The sequence below is a fragment of the Muscardinus avellanarius genome, assembly GCF_963383645.1.
Source record: "Muscardinus avellanarius genome assembly, chromosome: X".
Classification (NCBI taxonomy): domain Eukaryota; kingdom Metazoa; phylum Chordata; class Mammalia; order Rodentia; family Gliridae; genus Muscardinus; species Muscardinus avellanarius.
This window is the reverse complement of record NC_137792.1, coordinates 15,682,510-15,704,584: the sequence shown is the minus strand read 5'-3', so window position 1 is coordinate 15,704,584 and position 22,075 is coordinate 15,682,510. Positions and strand designations below refer to the sequence as shown.

The 22,075-nt window shown below is 41.3% G+C and overlaps 1 protein-coding gene and 1 pseudogene across 2 annotated transcripts in view; both read right to left on the bottom strand.

Moving 5' to 3' along the window:
* MBTPS2 (membrane bound transcription factor peptidase, site 2) overlaps nt 1-22,075 on the bottom strand; it is a gene marked incomplete at both ends in the record, with an annotated part of 53,518 nt that overhangs the window by 6,432 nt on the left and 25,011 nt on the right. Inside the window, 3 exons of the mRNA XM_080718510.1 lie at nt 30-124; nt 7,698-7,878; nt 10,011-10,129. Of these exons, the coding sequence (XP_080574636.1) occupies nt 30-124; nt 7,698-7,878; nt 10,011-10,129 (395 nt within the window). The remainder of the gene's footprint in view (nt 1-29; nt 125-7,697; nt 7,879-10,010; nt 10,130-22,075) is intronic.
* On the bottom strand, nt 18,456-21,312 carry LOC308279400 (large ribosomal subunit protein eL34-like; annotated as a pseudogene). The gene is made up of 3 exons: nt 21,301-21,312; nt 20,641-20,701; nt 18,456-18,794 (listed from the first exon to the last, which is right to left on the bottom strand). The product of its transcript is annotated as a large ribosomal subunit protein eL34-like (transcript).

Sequence of the window (22,075 nt, the reverse complement as noted above, 5' to 3'; positions counted from 1 at the left end):
TAAGCAAGACTGCCTCAAGGCCAACTTACCAAACGCTTATTAAAATTATTTTTGTAGGAAAAGCACACATCTGTGAGACTGTGATTGTTACAGCATTCCGTGGAACCATCTAGCCGTTTGTATGCTGAAGAGAAACATAGTGCTTATCAGAATCTGTTATATGGACATGTATTCATAATAAAAATTTTGCTTTTTTTAAGACAAGAAAGCAAAATGGCATATGAATCTGGAAGCAGCTGTATAATTCAGTGTCCATCTTGACAGCTACTTGCTGCAGTCTGATTTTACATTACAAAGAGATTCATCCAATAGGAAATCAAGACGTGGCACTTACCCTAGCTTAGTCTTCAGAAATGTATTCACCATAAAGTTAGAGTTCCAGGATCTCAGTAGGTTGCTTTTTGTACTGAGAACTGAACCCAGGGGCATTCTACCTCTGAGCCATACCCCCAGCCCTATTCTTTATTTGGAAACAGGGCCTCACTAAGTTGTAGAGGCTGACTGCAAACCTGTGATCCTCCTGTCTCAGCCTCCAAAGTACAGGGATTACAAGTGTGTGCCACCACGCCTGGTTTTCTCAGTAGGTTTTGTAGTAGTAAATCCAGTGCCCTTTCTGAAGTATATCGTGAAAAAAGACCTACCTACTTCTGAAAAGTCTTTGAAGATGTTAAGTGGCTCTTGAACATAGGGATAAGTGACAAATATTTTCAACCTTAAAGAATCAGATTGGGCTTGGCATAGTGACACACTCTTGTAATCCCAGTACATGGGAAGTGGAGAAAGGAGGATCCGGGTTCATGGCTACCCTCAGCTACTTAGTGGGGCCCTCTGCAACTTAGTGAGACCCTGTATCAAAATAAAGAATAAAAAATTGGGCTGGGGTACAGCTCAGAGGTAGGATGCCCCTGGGTTCAAGTCTCGGTACTGCAATAAAAAAAGGAAAAAAAAGAATCAGGTTGGCCCACTGAATAATCTTTCATCACTAAATGGGAGGATACAAGTATCTCCTGATACATCGCAACAGGAAGTACCAAGTACTGCCTATGATGTGTGTATGGTACTGGAGATTATACTCAGGGACATTCTACCTCTGAGCTATACCCCCAGCTTATTTTTTTTATTTCTTATTTGGAAACAGGGTCTTGGTAGGTTTCTGAGAGCCTCACTAAATTGCAGAGGCTGGCTTTGAACCTATGATCCTCCTGTCTCAGCCTCCCAAGTACAAGGATCACAGGTATGTATGTGCCACCATGCCCAGCTCCTATGAAGTATTTTTCCCAAAAGGGAAAATAAAAAAGGATGCCAAATCAAATTAAGCCTCTAGACCTAATTAGAGGTTTATAGAAATCTGGGGGGGGGGGTTGCCGGGCGTGGTGATAGATGCTTATTTGGGAGTCTGAGACCAGAGGATCACGGTTCGCAGAAAGCCTCAGCTACTTAGTGAGGCTCTCCGCAACTTGGTGAGACCCTGTTTCAAAATAAAGAATGAAAATCAGGGCAGGGGGTATAGCTCAGAGGTCAAATGCCCCTGGGTTCCATCCCCAGACCCGCCCCCCACAAAAAAATCTGGGGGCATCCACACATGTTAATGACATCATGAGGGTAAGAATTAACCAGAAAAATCCAGATATATGTGAATATGTAAAACTTGACAAAATAAATGATTGTTTCTTCAACAAACAACTGATATTTCGAAAAACATTCAGGGAATTGTTACAAATTAAAAGAAATTAAGAGCTGGGTGTGGTTTCACATGCCTATAATCCCAGTACTTGGGAGGCTCTGACAGGAGCTTGGAAGGTTCAAGACTGGAAGCTCATAGGTTCAAGGATGCCCTTGGCAACTTAGTGAAACCCTGTTTCAAAATAAAAGAAAGTAGCCAGGCGTGGTGGCGCACACTTGTAATCCCAGCATTGAGAGGCTGAGACTGGAGGATCGTGTTTCGCAGACAGCCTCAGCTACTTAGTGGGGCCCTCTGCAACTCAGTGAGACCTGGTTTCAAAATAAAGAATAAAAAAATAGGGCTGGGGTGTAGCTCGGAGGTCAAATGCCCCTGGGTTCCATCCCCAGACCCGCAAAAATAATAAATAAATAAATAAATAAATAAATAAATAAATAAATAAATAAAAGGAAGCTGGGCGTGGTAGCACACGCTTGTAATCCCAGCATTTGGGAGGCTGAGACAGGAGGATCATGGTCTGTAGACAGGCTCACTTAGTGAGACCCTGTTTCAAAATAAAGAATACAAATTTGGGCTGAGGGTTTAGCTCAGAGGTAGAATGCCCCTGGGTTCCATCCCCAGTACCACAAAAGAAAAAAAAATAAACAAATAAAATAAATAAAAAGAAAAAGAAAGGGATTGGGAGTATACTTTGGAGGTAGAACCCCACAGGGTTCAATCCTCAGTACCAAGAATAAAAGGAGAGAGAGATTCAGAAGTGTTCAACTAAAACAAACCAAGTATAAAAAAATTAGGAAAGTAGGGATGTGGTTCAGTGGCAGAGTGCCTGACCAGCATGCACGAGGCTCTAGGTTCAAACTCTGGTATCACAACAACAACAAAAAGGAAAAGTTGAACACTGAGTTATTAATTCTGTTAGGTACGATGATGGTGAACTGTGGTCATGTTTAAAGAATCACTTATTAGAGACAAGCTGAAATTTATGGATGAAATGATACAATGCTTGGGATATGCTTTAAAACACTACCGCAGCTGGGCACAGTGGTGCACACTTGTGATCTCAGCATTTGGGAGGCTGAGACAGGAAGATCACAGTTCCCGAACATCCTTAGCTACTACTTAGTGAGGCCCTTTGCAACTCAGTGAGACCCTGTTTTAGAATAAAGAATAAAAAACAGGGCTGAGGGTGTAGCTTGGAGGTAGAATGCCTCTGGGTCCCATCCCCAGTACCGCAAAATAAATAAATAAATAAATAAACAAACAAATAAATAAAATACTATCCCCCCCAAAAGTGAGATGAATAGATGAAAAATTCAAAGATTTGGTAATTGCTAAAGCTGGTAGAGGGATACATAAGAGTTTGTTTATATTAGTTGTGACTTTTATGTATGTTTGAATCTTTATAATAAAAATGGGTTATACATGGAAAAGTAAATTTGAAAAGAAAATTTCAAATCAGACCTTACTATTTTGCTTTTGATGGACACAGTAGTTTAGTAAAATTATTCTTGACTAATAATCATCTTTGCCTATACCAGCAGATATGAACAAGTGTCTAGGACATTCCTTGATTTATAGATATAGACTGTCAGCAGAATTTGAATTTTCCAAAACTTTCAAATATGTGGGCCCCCATAATTTTGTATACAGTGTAGAGATGCTGATCTTTCAGAGCTGAAAGATCTTACAATGCTCAGCAGGTTCTGAGAAGAAATGTGCTTCAGTCTTGTCACCTGCTGTATAAGGCAACATATCTGACTACATGGGGTATTTTCAGAAGCCAAGATAATTTTCCTTGGATTTCTGCCACATAAAATAACTCTTCTCCACATAGATTTAAGACATGCCAAGATCCACACACAGCGACCACTAGAACTGCCTAAGTTAGACACTGCAGCCAGAAGTAAAGGGATCTTTTCTAAAAGTCTGGTGGGGTCTGTGTATGACAATTTTTTTATTTATTTATTTATTTATTTATTTATTTATTTATTTATTATTTATTTTTTTGCGGTACTGGGATGATACCCAGGAACATTCTACCTCCTAGCTACATCCCCAGACCTATATTTTATTATTTATTTTAAAACAAGGTCTCACTAAGTTGCAGAGGGCATAAGTAGCTGAGGTTGGCTGTGAAACCACGATCCTCCTGTCTCAGTCTCCCAAGTACTGGTATTAAAACTGTGTGCCACAATACCTGGCTCCTTTTATTTTTAATTCCTTCCTTATTTCATGCCTGTTTAAGATTAATGACATATTAATATAGAATGTTTATGCTTTTGCTGTGGTACTGGGGACGGAGCCCAGGGGCATTCTACCTCACAGCTACACTCCTACCCTATTTTATTTTTATTTTAAAACAAGTGTCAGCCAGGCGTGGTGACACATGTTTATAATCCCAGCATTTAGAAAGCTGAGACAGGTGGATTGCCCAAATTTGAAGCCAGCCTCAGGTACTTAGTGAGGTCCTTTGCAACTCAGTGAGACCCTGTTTCAAAATAAAGAATAAAAAATAGGGATGAGGGTGTAGCTCAGAGGTAGAATGCCCCTGGGTTCCAGTACTGCAATAAATAAATAAATAAATAAATAAATAAATAAATAAATAAATAAAAAATAGTCTCGCTAGGTTGATAAAAATTTTGATACTTGCTGAGGCTGGCCTAGAATCTGAGATCTTCCTGTCTCCGCCTCCTATGTACTGGGATTACAAACCTGTTCTACCATGACTAGCTGAATGACAATGATTAGATATATTTTGGTTGTTAACTATCAGTTGTTTACCTTTTATGACAAAAGCTTAAATGCAAGCCAGCCTGGTGGCACACACTTGTAATTCCAGTATTTGGGAGGCTGAGAAATGAGAATCCCAGGTTTGAGGACAGCCTCAGCAAGTAGTGAGGCTCTCATTAATGTAGTGAGACCCTGTTTCAAAAATAAAAATAAGAGGCAGGTATGATGGCACATGCTTGTAATCCCAGTATTTGGGAGGCTGAGACAGGAGGATCACAGGTCCGTGGCCAGCCTCAGCTATTTAATGAGGCCCTCTGCAACTTAGTGAGACCCTGTTTCAAAATAAATAATAAAAAATAGGGTTGGGGGTGTAGCTCAAAGATATAAGCCCCCTGGGTTCAATTCCCAGTACTACCAATAAATAGATAAATAACTAAAAAGAAAAAGAAAATAAGGCTGGGTTCAATCTCTGCTACCAAAATAAATAAATAAATAAATAAATAAATAAATAAATAAATAAATAAATAAAAGCAGGGGGCTGGAAATATAGCTCAGTAATAGAGTTTATGCTTAGCATGTGAGAGATACTGGGTTTAATCTCTAGTACCCAAAACAAAAAGAACAGCTTATGTAAGAGAATTGTTTGTTACTTATACTAAATTTTCAACAATTATAGACACATAAGCTGGATGTGGTGGTGCATACCTGCAATCCTAATACTTGGGAGGTTGAGATAGGAAGATAGTAGGTTTGAAGTTAGGCTTAGCAACTTAGCAAGACCACAAGTAACTTAGGGAGAACTTGTTTAAAAAAAGCAACAAGCCAGGCTTGGTGGCACAAGCTTGTTTTTTTGTTTGTTTGTTTTTTGTTGCTAGGGATGGAACCCAGAGGCCTTCTACCTCTGGGCTATACCCCTAGACCTATTTTTATATTTTATTTGGAAATAGGGTCTCACTAAGCTGCTGAGGCTGACTTTGAACCTGCGATCCTCTTGTCTCTGCCTCCCAAGTACTGGGATTACAAGCGTGCACCACCACGCCCAGCTAGTGGCACATGCTTGTAATCTCAGCACTTGGGAAGCTGAGACAGGAGGATCACAGTTCATGGACAGCCTCAGCTACTTAGGCCCTTTGCAACTCAGTGAGACCCTGTTTCAAAATAAAGAATAAAAAATAGGGCTGGGTGTGAAGCCAGGTGTGGTAGTACATGCTTGCAATCCCAGCATTCGGGAGGCTAAGACAGGAGGATCGCGGTTCACGGACAGCCTCAGCTACTTAGTGAGATCCTGTTTCAAAATAAAGAATAAAAAATAGGGCAGGGGATGTAGCTGGGTTCCATCCCCAGTACTGCAAAACAAAACAAAACAAAACACAGCTGGGGGTGTAGCTTGGAGGTAGAATGCCCCTGGGTTCATCCTCAGCATCACACACACAGATGTGTATTGTTTGTGTGTGTATGTACGTGTGTGTATGTATTGTGTGTATACAGACATACCCATAGATATAAACTAAGATACTATTGTATATTTACACACATAAAGATAATGAGATAATGTTATATTGGGAGAATTTATTTACTAAAATTTAATCAATTCTTTTTTTTTTTTTTTTTGGTAGTACTGGGGATGGTACCCAGGGGCTTTCTACCTCCAGGCTACACTCCCAGACCTATTTTATATTTTATTTAGAAACAGAGTCTCTTAAGCCAACTGATGCTGGCTTCGAACCTATGCGATCCTCCTGTCTCAGCCTCCCAAGTGCAGGGATTACAAGTGTGCGCCACCACGCCCAGCAGTTAACCAGTTCTTTATAGTTGAGTTTAAATACTGGTTTAATACAAGGTTGTTTTGTTTTGTATGTGTTACTGGGGATTGAATCCAGAGCCTTGCCAATGTTAGGCAAGTGCTTTTACCAGTGAGCTGCATACCCAACCCATGTTTTAAATTTTATTTAGAGTTCAAGGATAGCTGGCTTTGAACTTTAGATCCTGCTGCCCCAGCATCCCAAGTAGCTGGGATTACAGGTATACATCGAACACAAGTTCTGTGAGAGCATGTATGTATGAGTGGAGAGGAGTACTGGGAATTGAACCCAAGGGCACTGTACTTGTCAACTATAGCCCCAGCCCTTTTTATTTTTGCTTTGAAAAAGGGTCTTGCTAGGCAGTTCATAGTCTCACTAAGCTGTTGAAACTTGTCTCAAACTTGTAATCCTCTGGGTCACAGCCTCCCAAGTACTGAAATTTCAGGTGAGCACCGCCATGCCTGGCAAACACAAGTTGATTTATTTATTTATTTATTAAATTTTGTGGCACTGGGGATTGAGCTCAGGGGCATTCTACTCCTGAGTTACACCTCCAGCCGTATGTTATTTTTATTTTGAAACAGTTCTCTTTAGGTTGATGAGTCTAAACTACTTGCTGAGACTATCACTGAACCTGTGAACCTTCTGTCTCAGCTTCTTGAGTACTGGGATTATAAGCATGTGCTACCACAAAATATTTATTTTGTGATACTGGGAACTGAATTCAGGGACATTCTACTTCTGAGCTACACCATCAGTCCTATTTAATTTTTTATTTTGAAGCAGGATCTCACTAATTTGTAGAGGGCGCACTAAGTTGCTAAGGCTGGCTTTAAGCCAGCTGGGTGTGGTGACACATGCTTGTAATCGCAGCATTTGGGAGGCTGAGACAGGAGGATTGCGGTTCATGGACAGCCTCAACTACTAGTGAGACTGTTTCAAAATAAAGAATAAAAAATTGGGCTGGGAATGTAGCTCAGAGGTAGAATGCCCCTGGGTTCCATCCCCAGTACCGTAAAACAAAACAAAACCTGCAATCCTCCTGTCTCTGCTTCCCAAATACTTGATTATTTTTTTGAAGATTTAAAGAAGTTTATTAGAAAGATAGAAATATAGAAAATAGAAATACAGCCCCCATGCCGACTCGAAATGAATACACCCCCAAGTACTTGATTATTGGTGTGTACCACTGTGCTTGGCCACAAAGTTGTTTTAAAGCAGAAATAATTCAATACTAGAATTCTACAGGTTCGATATGGTATTATAAATTAGGCAGCTGGAAGTACAACAACAATATATAATAAAGGAAACATACATATTTAGTACCCAACTTACCAAGAATAATATTAGTTCAGGTCAATTTGTTCCACAGACTTATTTTTCAAAGATTAGAACAAAACGAATCTATAGATATATTCTAAATATTAGTGAATGGAGGGTGCTGGTGTTTGAAACATTACAGTAGACAGAAGAAGTAGACACACCTCTAACTGGGAAGCTTAACTGTTGTAAAGTTGGTGCACTTATGCAGTAGCCAATTTGGGGTTCATAGGCGATGGTATCTAGACATTCATTCCAATCTTGCACATTAGTAACAGGACAATCCTGTAGATGAGTGACAAGGTCTCCCACAAAAAGGCCTCTGGGTCCAATGGCAGGTGAATCCTTGAAAAGATGGCAAAACCAAATCAGACAATGTATGAAGACAAATTGTGCATGTGTGTGTGTTATTGAAGATTGAACCCAGGGGTGTTCTACCTCCAAGCTACACCCATAGCCCGATTTTATTTTGAAACAGGGTCTCACTAAGTTGCAGAGGGTCTCACTAAGTTGCTGAGTCTGGCCACAAACCTGCAATCCTCTGTCTCAGTTTTCCAAGTAATGGGATCATAGGCATGCAGCACCATGCCCAGCTGACAAAATATACTTAATCTGAACAAATAATAGTAAAACATACAAAGTTGATTAAGTAGAATATATATATCGGTATTGGGAATTGAGGCGTTGTATCTCTGTTCTATACTCTAGCCCTTTTTATTTTTGTTTTAAAAAAGGGTCTCACTTTTTCAAAGAGAGAGGGTATCACTACATTGCTGAGGCTGTCATTCAATCTTTAATCCTCCTGTCTCAGCCTCCTAAGTACTGGGATTACAGGTATGTGCCACTATGCCTGGCAAGTAGAATATTTTGATTAATGCAGAAAATAATCTAGTGTTGAATCCAATAGCTTTGGTTCTAGAAAATCCAGGCACCAAAACAAAAGTTTTTTCCCAAACTGCTAAATCATCAGTGCATAAAGTGAGAAGATAAATCCTTATATAAACACAGTCCCAGGCATGGTGGCTCACATCTGTAATACCAGTACTTGGAAGGCTGAGACAAAAGGATCATTAGTCAAGGACAGCCTCAGAGAGCAGTGAGACTCTCAGCAAACTAGCAAGACCCTGTTTCCAAATAAGAAATAAAAATCAGGTGGTGAGTGTAGCTCCAAGGTAGAATGACTCTGGGTTCAATCCCTAGTAACACACACACACACACACACACACACACACACACACACTCACAAACCCAGCCCCAAATATGCAGACAATACGATCAGCACAATGAATATGTAAGCCAATTGTTCACAAAAGCAATTTTCCTTTTAAAAATGTCTGAACACCGGGTGTGGTGGTGCACGCTTGTAATCCCCGCGCTTGGGAGGCTGAGACAAGAAGATCAAAGCCAGCCTCAGCTACTTAGTGAGGCTCTTAGCAACATAGTGAGACCCTGTCTCCAAATAAAATATAAAATAGGTCTGGGAATATAGCCCAGAGGTAGAAAGCCTCTGGGTTCTACCCGCAGTACCACCAAAAAAAAAAAAAAAAAAGAAACCAAAAAAAAAAAAAAAAAGTCTGAACAAGTTGGGCTCAGTGTTACATACTTGTAATCTCATCACTTGGGAGGCTGAGACAGGAGGACCACAGGTTCAAAGCCAGGCAGCTATTTAGTGAGGCCCTCTGCAACTCTGTGAGACCCTGTTGCAAAATAATGAAAAATAGGGTTGGGGATGCAGCTCAGAGGTAGAATGCCCCTGGGTTCAATCCCCAGTACTAAAAGAAATGTCTGAACAGAGCCAGGCCCGTGGTGGCACAGGCCTATAACTCCAGTATTGGGGAGGCTGATATAGGTGGACCATAGATTCAAGGCTAGCTTCAGGAACTTCAGGAGGCCCTCTGCAATTCAGTGAGAGATCCTGTTTCAAAAGAAAACATATGGCTGGGGGTGTATGTCAGAGGTAGAGTGCCCCTGGGTTCCATCTCCAGTTCTATCAAAATAAATAAATAGATACATAAATATAGACATATAGACAAAAATGTCTAAACATGTGATGGCTCATAGTACTTATTGTGTAAAGGAGTGAAATACAGAGTTAAGGACAATAACTTAAACGTATATGAAATATTTTGGCTGACTGGTATAGATTTTTATCTGCTTAGGCATAATGACATTTAACTTAAAAGCAGAGATATAAAAATAAACAGTAAAGGTAAATGATGCATTTTACCCACAAACTACAGGTAGAAAATCTTGTTACCATCTTCATAAGTCAGAACAAGACGATTTACGTGGCATTTAAAAAAGCCAATGTGTTTCCCAACATTATATTTAGATTCAAAGTGAATATAGGAATTCCTGCAGAAGAAACTAAACATTGTGTGTATAAGAAAAAACTGAATGAAAGTGCCTAAAGTTAAATGCTAAATATTATATCAAAACATCTGGCGAACAAATGCCCCAAGTAATCCGTTATTTACCTCAGCGACTTCAGTGATAAGTACCCCAACTCCAGTGTAGTAAAATGGCAAGAGAATTACGGGGAGAAGAACAAGAGCTAAAATACCCAAGAGGGCAAGGACAAAATTATGCCAGATACCTGAAAAGAGAGAAAAAACTAGTAAGCTCAACCAGGGCAAGAATGATATAACAGCTAGATTTTATTACACAGGGACATCCCAATAAATTAGTACAGTGATCAGAAGAAGGTATGAGGCAGGGAGAGCTACTGATTAGTACAGCTGACAGATACTCAGAGGCTGTCTTGATTTCAGATAAAATGGGCATGTTAATACCACATCAAGATAACTATGTGCTATTATGATTTCATCTTAATAGAACTAATATCTTCTTTTCAGAAAGCGTATACGACATCTAAACATACTTGTGACCTTTGAATGAAACTTCAAACATAGTGAAATGAAAGTTAAGTTGAAGTAAAAGCATCCTTGCAGAACTGGGGTATGGAATCCTGAATGGCACTTGGAAAAAAGAGATCCTTCCCTTCCTCTTTCTTTCTCCTTTCTTTCTTCTTTCTTTCTTTTCTTTTCTTTTCTTTTCTTTTCTTTTCTTTTCTTTTCTTTTCTTTTCTTTCTGGGGATGGAACCCAGAGGCATTTGACCTCCAAGCTAGCTACACCCCCTGCCCAATTTTTTATTCTTCATTTTCAAACAGGGTTTCACTGAGTTGCGGAGGGCCTCACTAAGTTGCTGAGGCTGTCCGCGAACCATGATCCTCTGGTCTCAGCCTCCCAAATGCTGGGATTACAAGCATGCACCACCACGCCCGGCAGATTGATTTAATTTTTGTTGTTGTTGTTGTGGTACTGGGGGTGGAACCCAGAGGCTTTCTACCTCCGGGCTATACTCCCAGACCTTTTTTATATTTTATTTGGAAACAGGGTCTCACTAAGTTGCTGAAAGCCTCACTAAATAGCTGAGGCTGACTTTGAAGCCATGTGATCCTCCTGTCTCAGCCTCCCAAGCGTGGGGATTACAAGCCTGCGCCACCACGCCTGGCTGAGATTGATTTAATTTTAAGAATTAAACTCTCACTGAGAGTAATATTGGTGGAAAAATAATTATGCTTCTTATGTCACAGACTACAGAGCAACAAACCATAAGGGAACTGTGTTTTATTTATTTTTGTGCTACTATGGATTGAACCCAGGGGCATTCTACCTCTGAGCTATACCCTCAGCCTTTCTTCCTTTTTCTTTTGAAACAGGGTCTCACTAGGCTTCTGTGAGTATGACTAGCTTGCTGAGGCTACCCTGGAACCTGGAATCCTCTTATCTTAGTCTCTCAACTACTGGGATTACAGGTGTGCACCACCATACCTGGCTTTTTTCTTTCACCATTGGGGATTGAACTCGGGGGCATTCTACCTCTAAGCTACACCTCCAGCCCTATTCTTAGTCTTTATTTTGAAATAGGGTCTCACTAAGTTGCAGAGGGCCTCACCAAGTAGCTGAGGGTGGCTGAGAACCTGCGATCCTCCTGTCTCAGCCTCCCAAATACTGGGATTACAGGCGTGCACCACCACAGCCAGCTAGATTTTATTTTTTAAAAAGATGCCAGGCACGGTGGCACATTCCTGTAAGCCCAGCATTTAGGAGGCTGAGGCAAGAGGATGATCACAGGTTCAAGGCTAGTGCTTGATGACTTAGCAAGACTCTTTCAAAAAATAAATAAATAAATAAGTAAAAATAAAAAGGAGCTAGGGGTGTAGCTCAGAGGTAGAATATCCCTGGGATAAGTTCCCAATACCCATACAAAATGGGAAAAAACCCTAAAATTTATGCAGCCAAATCCACTGATCTTTTCCATGTATTCAACATTTGCAACTATGCAAAGACTTCCCTATCCCTTTCTGTACATATTATTATGTAAATCATTATTTCATCTAAATGGGCTTTTATGGAATTGAGGGTCAATTTTATTCTGGTTTATATACTAAGCAGTAAGATTGAGGTAAAAGTAGAAAAATCTGAGTATGGGTGATTCAGGGTTTACGAATGAGATTGTGGTTGAAAGGATAAGAAAATGCATGGCTGTGATCTAGGGCAGGAAGGTACCCAGAGTCTTGAGGCTGGTAATTATTATTACAAGGGGCTAATGTTTACTTCAGTCATGCTCTACTTTTGTTCAGTATAGTTTAGAAACAAAAGAAAAGCATTGCTTCAATTCCCAAACACACAGAAGTGATTTTCAGGTCACCAGATGATGTAGTAGGTAAAAATAACAACTCCCGTCATTATTCCTAGAATCACCCATAGTAGTTACAGCTGAATAAATATAAACCACCACTTTGGCAAGGTGACAGCTTGCTATGATTATAGCATTATTTGTAGAATCACTAATGTTTTTACCTCTCAAATAAACTTCTGCCAGGTGTGGTGGCACATGCTTGTAATCCCAGCACTTGGGAGGCAGAGACAGGAGGATTGCAGGTTTACGGCCAGCCTCAGCTACTTAGTGAGAACCTCTGCAACTCAGTGAGACCTTGTTGCAAAATAAAGAATAGAAGCCGGGCGTGGTGGCGCAGGCTTATAATCCCAGCATTTGGGAGGTTGAGACAGGAAGATCACCGTTCACAGACAGCCTCAGCTACCTAGTGAGGCCTTTTGCAACTCAGTGAGACCCTATTTCAAAATAAAGAATAAAAAATAGGGCTGGGGGTATAGCTCAGAAGTAGAATTCCCCTGGGTTCCATCCCCGGTACTGAAAAAATGAATAAATAATCAAATAAAATTGAGCTGGGGATTTAGCTCAGAGGTAGAATGCCTCCTGAGTTCAATCCCCAGTAACACACACACACACACACACACACACACACACACACGCACGCACGCACGCGTGCACACACGTCCCTGCAAAATAAAAAAAAGAAAGAAAAACCTTCCAACTCATTGATACAAATATGCAGGGTTTTCAATATTTAAGGATTTTTTAAATTTTATGCATGGAGCCGGAATGGTGAAGTTTTATCTTCACAATTTAAAGTGATTTCTAACAAGTTTTTTTTTGTGTGTATACAAACACATACACACACACACACACACACACACACACACACACACAGGTGCATGACTTCATACATGCTAGGCAAGCATTCTAGCATGAGCCACACCTCTAGTCCAAGAATGTATTTTTTTTCTTTTTGCAGTAATGGGGATTGAACTCAGGGGCTCTACCACTGGGCTACACCCCCAGTCGTTTTTTGTTTTCTTATTTTGAGACAAGATCTCCATAAGTTACTCGGGCTGGCCTTGAATCTGCTATCCTCCTTCCTCAACTTCTCAAACTGCTATGATTACAGGTGTGTGATAATGTGCTGGACTGGAGAAATGTTTTTGTGGTACTGGCGATTGAAAGCAGGGGTGGTCTGCCACTGAGTTACATTCCTCAGCCCTGTTTATTTTTTTTTAATTTTGAGACAGGATCTTTCTAAATTACCCAGGCTGATGTCAAACTTGAAATCTGCCTGCCTCAGCCTCCACAGATGCTGAGATTACACACATTATACAATTGTGCCTGCACCAACTGGGGCAGGTTTTGAGGGTTGATACTGGGTGTTGAACCCAGATCACTCTACCTCAAGGCTACACTCCCAGTGCTTGTTAAAAATTACTTTTTATTTTGAATCAGGCTTTTACTAAATTGCTGGATCTGGCCTTGAACCTGAAATCCTCCTGTCTCAGACGACCAAGTACTGGGATTATAGGCATGTGCCACTGTGTCCAGCCGGAGCATTTTTTACAAGCAATTTTCTCTTCCCTTGGGATTTGATACCAGGTATGGTGTAATCCTCCTAAAATTCCTTACACTTTAGCTGGGCTTGGTGGTACACGCTTGTAATCCCAGTGCTTGGGAGGCTGAGACAGGAGGATCATGCAGGTTTGAAGCCAGCATCAGCAATTTAGTGAGGCTCTCAGCAATGTAGTGAGACCCTGTTTCCAAATAAAATATAAAAACCTGGGAATGTAGCCCGGAGGCAGAAAGCCTGGGTTCCATCCCCAGTACCACAAAAAGCTAGGCATGGTGGCACATACTTGTAATCCCAACATTCGGGAGGCTGACACCGGAGGATCGCAGTTCGCGGAGCAACTCAGCTACTTAGTGAGGCCTTCCACAACATAGTGAGACCCTGTTTCTAAAAAATAAATAATAATAGGCCGGGTGTGGTGGCACACGCGGGTGTCGATCGGAGGTCAAATGCTCCTGGGTTCCATCCACAGATCTGTCCCACAAAAAAAAAAAAAAAAAAAAAAAAAAAAAAAAAAAAATCCCAGTACCACAAAAAATAAAAATAAATAAAATTCCTTACACTTTTCTACTTTTCTTTTCTTTTTTCTTATGCAGGTCTGGGGATGGAACCCAGGGACATTCAACGTCCGAGCTACAATCCCTGCCCTATTTTTACTCTTTATTTTTAATTTTTTAATTTTTATTTTTGGTGGTACTGGGGGTGGAACCCAGAGGCTTTCTACCTCCAGGCTATACTCCCAGACCTTTTTTATATTTTATTTGGAAACAGGGTCTCACTAAGTTGCTGAAAGTCTCACTAAGTAGCTGAGGCTGGCTTCGAACCCATGTGATCCTCCTGTCTCAGCCTCCCAAACGCTGGAATTACAAATGTGCGCCACCACGCCCGGCTTTACTCTTTATTTTTTAAAACAGGGTCTCACTAAGTTACAGAGGGCCTCACTAAGTAGCTGAGGCTGTCCAAGAACCGCGATTCTCTGGTCTCAGCCTCCTAAATGCTGGGATTACAAGCGTGCGCCATGACACCTGGCAAAATTCCTTACACTTTAAAATTTAAACTCCTAAACCCAGCGTGGTGGCGCACGGTTGTAATCCTAGCATTTGGGAGGCTGAGTCAGGAGGATCGCAGTTCACAGACAGCCTCAGCTACTACTTAGTGAGGCCCTCTGCAACTCAGTGAGACCCTGTTTCAAAATAAAGAATAAAAAATAGGGCTGGTGGTGTAGCTCAGCGGTAGAATTTCCCTGGGTTTCATCCCTAGTAACACACACACACACACACAAAAAAAAAAAAAAAAAAAAAAAAAATTAACTTCTTCATTTACAATGTGCTCAGGAAGTATCCTCTCTCATCTATTTTCCTTCTTCCTCACCACATTTCAGATAGATGGCTACTGGATTTTCCATCCCCAAATCAGTATATATTCATTGCTTTGAAACACCTATTTCAGCCAGGCATGGTAGCACAATTTTGAAATCCCAGTATTCCGGAGGCTGAGACAGGAGGATCATCGCTGGTTCACGACCAGCCTCAGCAACTTAGTGAGGCCCTCTGCAACTTAGTGAGACCCTGTTTCAAGATAAAGATGAAGAATTTAAAAATAGGGCTGGGGATGTAGGTTAGAGGCAGAATGCCCCTGGGTTCAATCCCCAGTACTCCAAAAATAAATAAATAAATAAATAAATAAATAAATAAATTTTTAAAAAGACCTATTACAAATCAAGCTTGGTGGTGCATGCCTGTAATCCCAGTACTTGAGAGGCTGAGATAAGGAGGATCACAGGTTTGAGGGCAGCCTCAGCAAGTAATGAGACTCTCTTCAACCTAGTAAGATCATGTTTAAAAAAATTATCTATTACATATACACACAAACACACACACACACACATACACAATGCTTCAAAAGTAGCATTACAAAACTAGAATTAAATATTCTTTGTTTTTTTCAGTACTGGGGATGGAACCCAGGGGTATTGTACCTTCAAGCTACTCCCCCAGCCCTATTTTATTATTATTATTATTATTATTATTATTATTATTATTATTATTATTTTGGTGGTACTGCAGGTGGAACCCAGAGGCTTTCTACCTCCAGGCTATACTCCCAGACCTAGTTTATATTTTATTTAGAAACAGGGTCTCCTTAAGTTGCTGAGAGTCTTACTAAATAGCTGAGGCTAGCTTTGAATCTGTGTGATCCTCCTGTCTCAGCTTCCCAAGCGTGGGGATTACAAGCTTGGGCCACCACACCCGGCCGTCTTTTTATTTTTTGAAACAGGGTCTCACTGAGCTGTGAAGGGCCTCCCTAAGTAGCTGAGGCTGTCCGTGAACCGCGATCCTCTAGTCTCCGCCTCCTGAATGTTGGGGATTACAAGTGTGTGCCACCATGCCCGGCCTTAGAATTAAGTATTCTTCATGAATGGTACCCTGGAATTTTTACATAAAAATAAGAGAACATTTTATTTACTTATTTATTTATTGATTGATTGATTTAGTCAGTTATGCTAGGGGTTGAACTCAGGGGCCTCACAAAGTACCTGAGGCTGGCTGTGAACCTGCACTCCTCCTGTCTCAGCCTCCCAAGTACTGAAATTAAAAGTGTTCACCACCACACCCAGCTTGGGAGAACATTTTAGAAGCAATTAAATTATTATGCTCCTAAACTTAAGAACAGTAAGTCAGGCAGTAACTTGTATGTGTATATGTACCTGCATCCCCCTCTTGAAATATGTAATTTATGTACAGCCCCAAACTACAGGGAACATTATGTTTCCCATGCTCGTTTCTACTTTGATGGTAGCACCAGGGTGAGCTTAGAGCTCAGCAACTATTTAGCAGAGAATGGGATATTGATCTCTTCTTACAGACAACTCCAAATCTTCAAATTTGCTTTCTATTGGTCTAAGGGCAGAAAGATCTCTTCCCACCCCCTACTTCCCATCCTGGGAAAGCCAGTAGGCCCAAGCCACTTCATCCACTACTGGGCTGACAACTCACAACTGGGCAGAAGGTGATGTACTAGGTGAGGTCTGAAAACAGGTTTAGTTTGATGCCAATAAGCTCTAAAGGAAAGCCTGGTTTGGTGGCGCACACTTGTAATCCCAGCATTCAGGAGGCTGAGACGGGAGGATCGTGGTTTGCGGACAGCCTCAGCTACTTAGTGAGGCCCTCTGCAACTTAGTGACACCGTTTCAAAATAAAGAATAAAAACAAATAGGGCAGGAGGTGTAGCTCCGAGGTCGAATGCCCTGGGTTCCATCCCCAGACCCGCAAAAAAAAAAAAAAAAAAAAAAAAAAAAACATTTGGGAGGCTGAGACACAAGGCCCACAGTTTGTGAACAGCCTCAGCTACTTAGGCCCTTTGTAACTCAGTGAGACCCTGTTTCAAAATAAAATAAAAAATAGGGCTGGGGGTAGCTTGGAGGTAGAAATGCCTCTGGGTTCCATCCCCAGTATGGAAAAAAAAAAAAAAAAAAAGCTCTAAAAGAGGTTGTGGACTAATTACTGGTGGGGCCATAAAATTTTCTTTGTAATGAGTCTTTGTGTGTGTGTGTGTGTGTGTGTGTGTGTGTGTGATGCTGGGGACTGAACTCAGAGGTATTCTACCTCCGAATTCCATCCCCAGCCCTATTTTATTTTTATTTTTTATGTGTGTGTGGTACTGAGGGATAGAACCCAGGGCCTTTCTACCTCTGGGCTACACTCCCAGACCTATTTTATATTTTATTTGGAAACAGGGTCTCACTAAATTGCTGAGAATCTCACTAGGTAGGCGAGGCTGGCTTCGAACCCGTGCAATCCTCCTGGTCTTAGCCTCCTAAGTACTGGGATTACAAGTGTGTTCCACAATGCCCGGCTCTGTTTTTACTTTGAAACAAAGTCTAGCTAGGTTGACAGTCTCACTACTCAGAGGCTGTCCTCAAACCTGCAATCCTCCTCTCTCAAACTCCCAAGTACTGGAATTACAGGTATGTGCCACCATGCCTGGCTAACATGTCCTTTTTACTTTAACATTATAAGAGGGGAAAAAGATAAAAGATACTTATGTTTTCTTGTACTGCTTTCATAGTTTAACAAAATTAAAGCCAAAAAATTCTCTAAAGCTTTGATACGCTATAATTCACTTTGGGAAAAGTAATTCAGAATACTGTCCCCTCCCCCTATACTAGCCTCCCCCCAAAAGGCATGAGCAAACACCTAACGGAAATGAGGACGAGGTACACAGCACTGATTCCCAGACTCTCTAGGTAGTCCCCTACTTCCTTCCAGGTATGCAGCTGGTACAAGATTTCCCCTCTAGATTTGGAATTTACCCATGATGGCTAAGTGGCAATGGGGGTGGTAGAGCCCATCCATTTCCTTAAATAATTTCTTGTCCATGAATGATTTGTGTATATGCACATCTCTGAGAGAATTTCTATTACAACCTTATTTTCTTTAAAGCAGAGTTTCTTTCTTTCTTTCTTTCTTTCTTTCTTTCTTTCTTTCTTTCTTTTCTTTCTTTCCTTCTTCTCCTTCTCCTTCTCCTCCTCCTTCTTCTTCTTTTTTTTTTTGTGGTACCGGGAATGGAACCCAGGGGCATTCTACCTCCAAGCTACTCCCCCAGCCCTATTTTTTTAAGCTTTTTGATTTTTTATTACTCAAAGAAGATTCATTTATTTAGCTTTCTGACTCTGCTTGTGCTTTCAACACTTTCACAACGATTTTCTGGTCCTCAATAAGGAAAGCATACTTGATCCTGTCTCAGACACATTTAGCACACATGGAACCACCACAGGCCTGCTGACCAGCTTTTTTGTTTTAGACACTCTCATAAGAACCTTAGGTCTCAGAGCACAAACCCCATGCAATCCGCCTGGCGCACACCACATGCAGGTTTTGGAGTTTTCCCGTCCTTCTTGGTATGAAGGTAAACAATCCTGCTGCCAGGGGTTCGGGACAGCCTAGTTTTGTTAGAAGCTGTATTGTAGGAAAGCCTATGATATGTCAAATGCTGAACTATTTATTTATTTATTTTTTTTGGTGGTACTGGGGGGTGGAACCCAGAGGCTTTCTACCTTCGGGCTATACTCCCAGACCTTTTTTTTTTAATATTTTATTTGGAAACAGGGTCTCACTAAGTTGCTGAGAGCCTCACTAAGTAGCTGAGGCTGGCTTCGGACCCATGCAATCCTCCTGTCTCAGCCTCCCAAGCGCGGGGATTACAAGCGTGCGCCACCATGCCCGGCTCGCTGAACTATTCTGAGTGCCTCTAGACACCGTCCCCGAAGAGCCCTATTTTTTATTCTCTATTTTAAAACGGTCTAAGCCGGGTGTGGAGGAGCACGCTTGTAATCCCAGCATTCAGGAGGCTGAGACCAGAGGACTGTGGTTCACGGGCAGCCTCAGCTACTTAGTGAGGTTCTTTGCAACTCAGTGAGACCCTGTTTCAAAATCAAAAATAGGGCAGGGGGTATAGCTCGGAGGTGGAATGCCCCTGGGTTCCATCCCCAGGCCCACAAAAATAAATAAATAAGTAAATAAATAAATAAATAATTTGTGTGTGTGTGTGTGTGTGTGTGTGTGTTACTAGGAATGGAACCCAGGGGCCTTCTACCTCTGGGCTACACTCCCAGACCTATTTTATATTTTATTTGGAAACAGGGTCTCTTAAGCCATCTGAGGCTGGCTTTAAACCTGCGCGATCCTCCTGTCTCAGCCTCCCAAGTGCGGGGATTACAAGCGTGCACCACCACGCCTGGCCTAATAAATAAATAATTCTCTAAAAAATAAAACAAAGTCTGAGTTGCAAAGGGCCTCATTAAGTAACTGAGGCTGTCCATGAACAGCAATCCTCCTGTCTCAACCTCCCAAACCCAAATGCTGGGATTACAAGCGTGTGCCACCATGCCCAGCTAGATCAGTGCTGCTGCTTCTTTTTTTTTTTTTTTTTGGGTGGTACTGGGGTTTCCTGGAAACCCTTCTACCTACAGGCTATACTCCCAGACCTTTTTTTATATTTTTGTTTGGAAACAGGGTCTCTTACGCCAGCGCGGCTGGCTTCGAACCCGCGCGATCCTCCTGTCTCCGCCTCCCAAGCGCGGGGATTACAAGCGTGCGCCACCACGCCCGGCTTTAGATCAGGGTTTCTTAACTGTGTCACTAGTGGCATTTTGACCAGATAATTGTTTGGGGATTGTCCTGTACACTAGAGGATGCTTAGCAACACTCCTAACCTCTACCAACTAGATGCCAATAGTACCTTTTCCATTTTCCTAGTGACTGTATTTATAAAAACAAGCTTTTTCTTCATTAAAACAGCTATTTTATTTTGCTTTTTCTACTACACATGATGTACATACCAAGTAATGAAAGTCAATATAAAGTCAATATATTCTGCAAGTGATCAGTAGTCTAAGTGAACAGGCAAAGAACACTTGATAACACACAGTATTTTTTAAAATAAATGACTAAAACAAATTTAAATCAACTAATGCTATTAAACCATCTAATATTCAATAGTGCATAGTTCAATATAGTCAAGAGATAGTTATGCAAAATGTGTCAACATCAAATAATACATCCAAAATTAAGAGAGCAAAAAAAACTTACATAATTTTATCAGGAAAATACATATACATGTAAGTGCTAATTCTTTCAAAGAAAACCTTTTTTTGTGGTACTGGGGACTGAGTCCAGAGGCACTGTACCTCTGAGTTATATATCCCTAGCCATTTTTTTCTTATTTTGTTTTTGAAACATGGTTCTTGCTAGCTTGCTGAGATTCTCTAAGTTGCTGAGGGTGGTATCCAACCTGCCATGCTCCCGACTCAGCCTCCTGTGTGTTGGGATTACAGGAGCTCACCATCACATATGACCATCACATATGACTTCAGGAAAAACCTTTTGTAATCAAACTCATCAATCTTTATAAAAACCACAAATAGTATTAATAAGCGTATTCCTAAAAATGTAAAAATGAACTTTTTTAGAAAATATGATTTCTTAAAAGCTTTTAAGCAGTAAGTGAACTTTATAAGAACGCTAAAAGTCTCTCTTTAAGGGGATGTTTCTGGGGATTGAATCTACCATTGAACTGCATCATCCCCAACCCTTTTTACTTTGTGAGACATAGTCTCTCTAAGTTGGTCCCAAACTTACAATCCTTCTGTCTCAGGCTTCTCAAGCCGCTGCCACTCTACCAGGCAAAAAGCCTCATCTTTAACACAGCTGTATAACTGTCTTTTGATGTGAGGTTCAATAATTACTCTCCTGTTGGAACCAAACTTAACAAAAACAGCACTTCAGAACAAAACAGGACATCTTAAGCATTACAATTTTTTTTCTCTTTTTTCTCTTTTTTTTTGGGTGGTACTGGAAATTGAACCCAGGGGATTCTGCCTCTGAGCTATACCCCCAGACCATTTTTTATTTTTTGATTTCAAATAGGGGCTTGCTAAGTGGCTGAGACTGTGTCCTCGAACCTGCTATATTCTTGTCTTAACCTCCCAAGTGCTGGGATTACCGTCTGAACCATCACAGCCAGCAAGTTTTGCTTTCTTAAAACTTTACCACTCTTAGATACACTAAACTCCTTTTTTTAAAGAAAAACTCCCTTCTTACAACAATAAACACACGAGGCACATGAATTCTTAACTACACTAATGGAAGACACTTCCCAAGCTTTAGAAGGTATGTCCCTCTTCACCGGCCGTTCTTGCTCTTAGCATGGGTTAAGATGTGCGATTTCAGGTTAGTTGACTGAGCAAATTTCTTACTGCAGGTATCAAAAGGGCACACGTAGGGCCTGTCTCCGGTATGGATTCGCACGTGCGTGCGCAAATTGAAATCGAGGGAAAAGCGTTTCCCGCAGCCTTCGAAGGTGCACTGGAAGGGCTTTTCTCCAGAATGGACCAGCTGGTGTCGCTTTAGCTTTGAGCTCTCGACAAAAGCTTTGCCACACTCTGCACATTCGTGGACCCTGGGGCCGTGGATGTGCATGTGCTTTCGCATGGAGGACTTATCCCTGAACATCTTATCGCAGCCGTCGTGCGAGCAAGCGACTGTTCTCGGACCGTCGTCTTTGCGCTTCTTTGGCTTCATTCTAGTAAATTCTGCCAGCTGCTTGGGGTCAGAGAGGTCGATGCCAGGGATCCCTTCGGGGGGTAGTTTCTTCCCTGTCATGTACTCGGAAAAATCAGGAGGAGAGTTTGTTTGTTCTTGCAGCGCTGGCTCCTGGGCTGTTTTCTCGAGGGCCCACATGCCGACGGGGAATTCTCCTTCCAGACCACCGGGCTGCT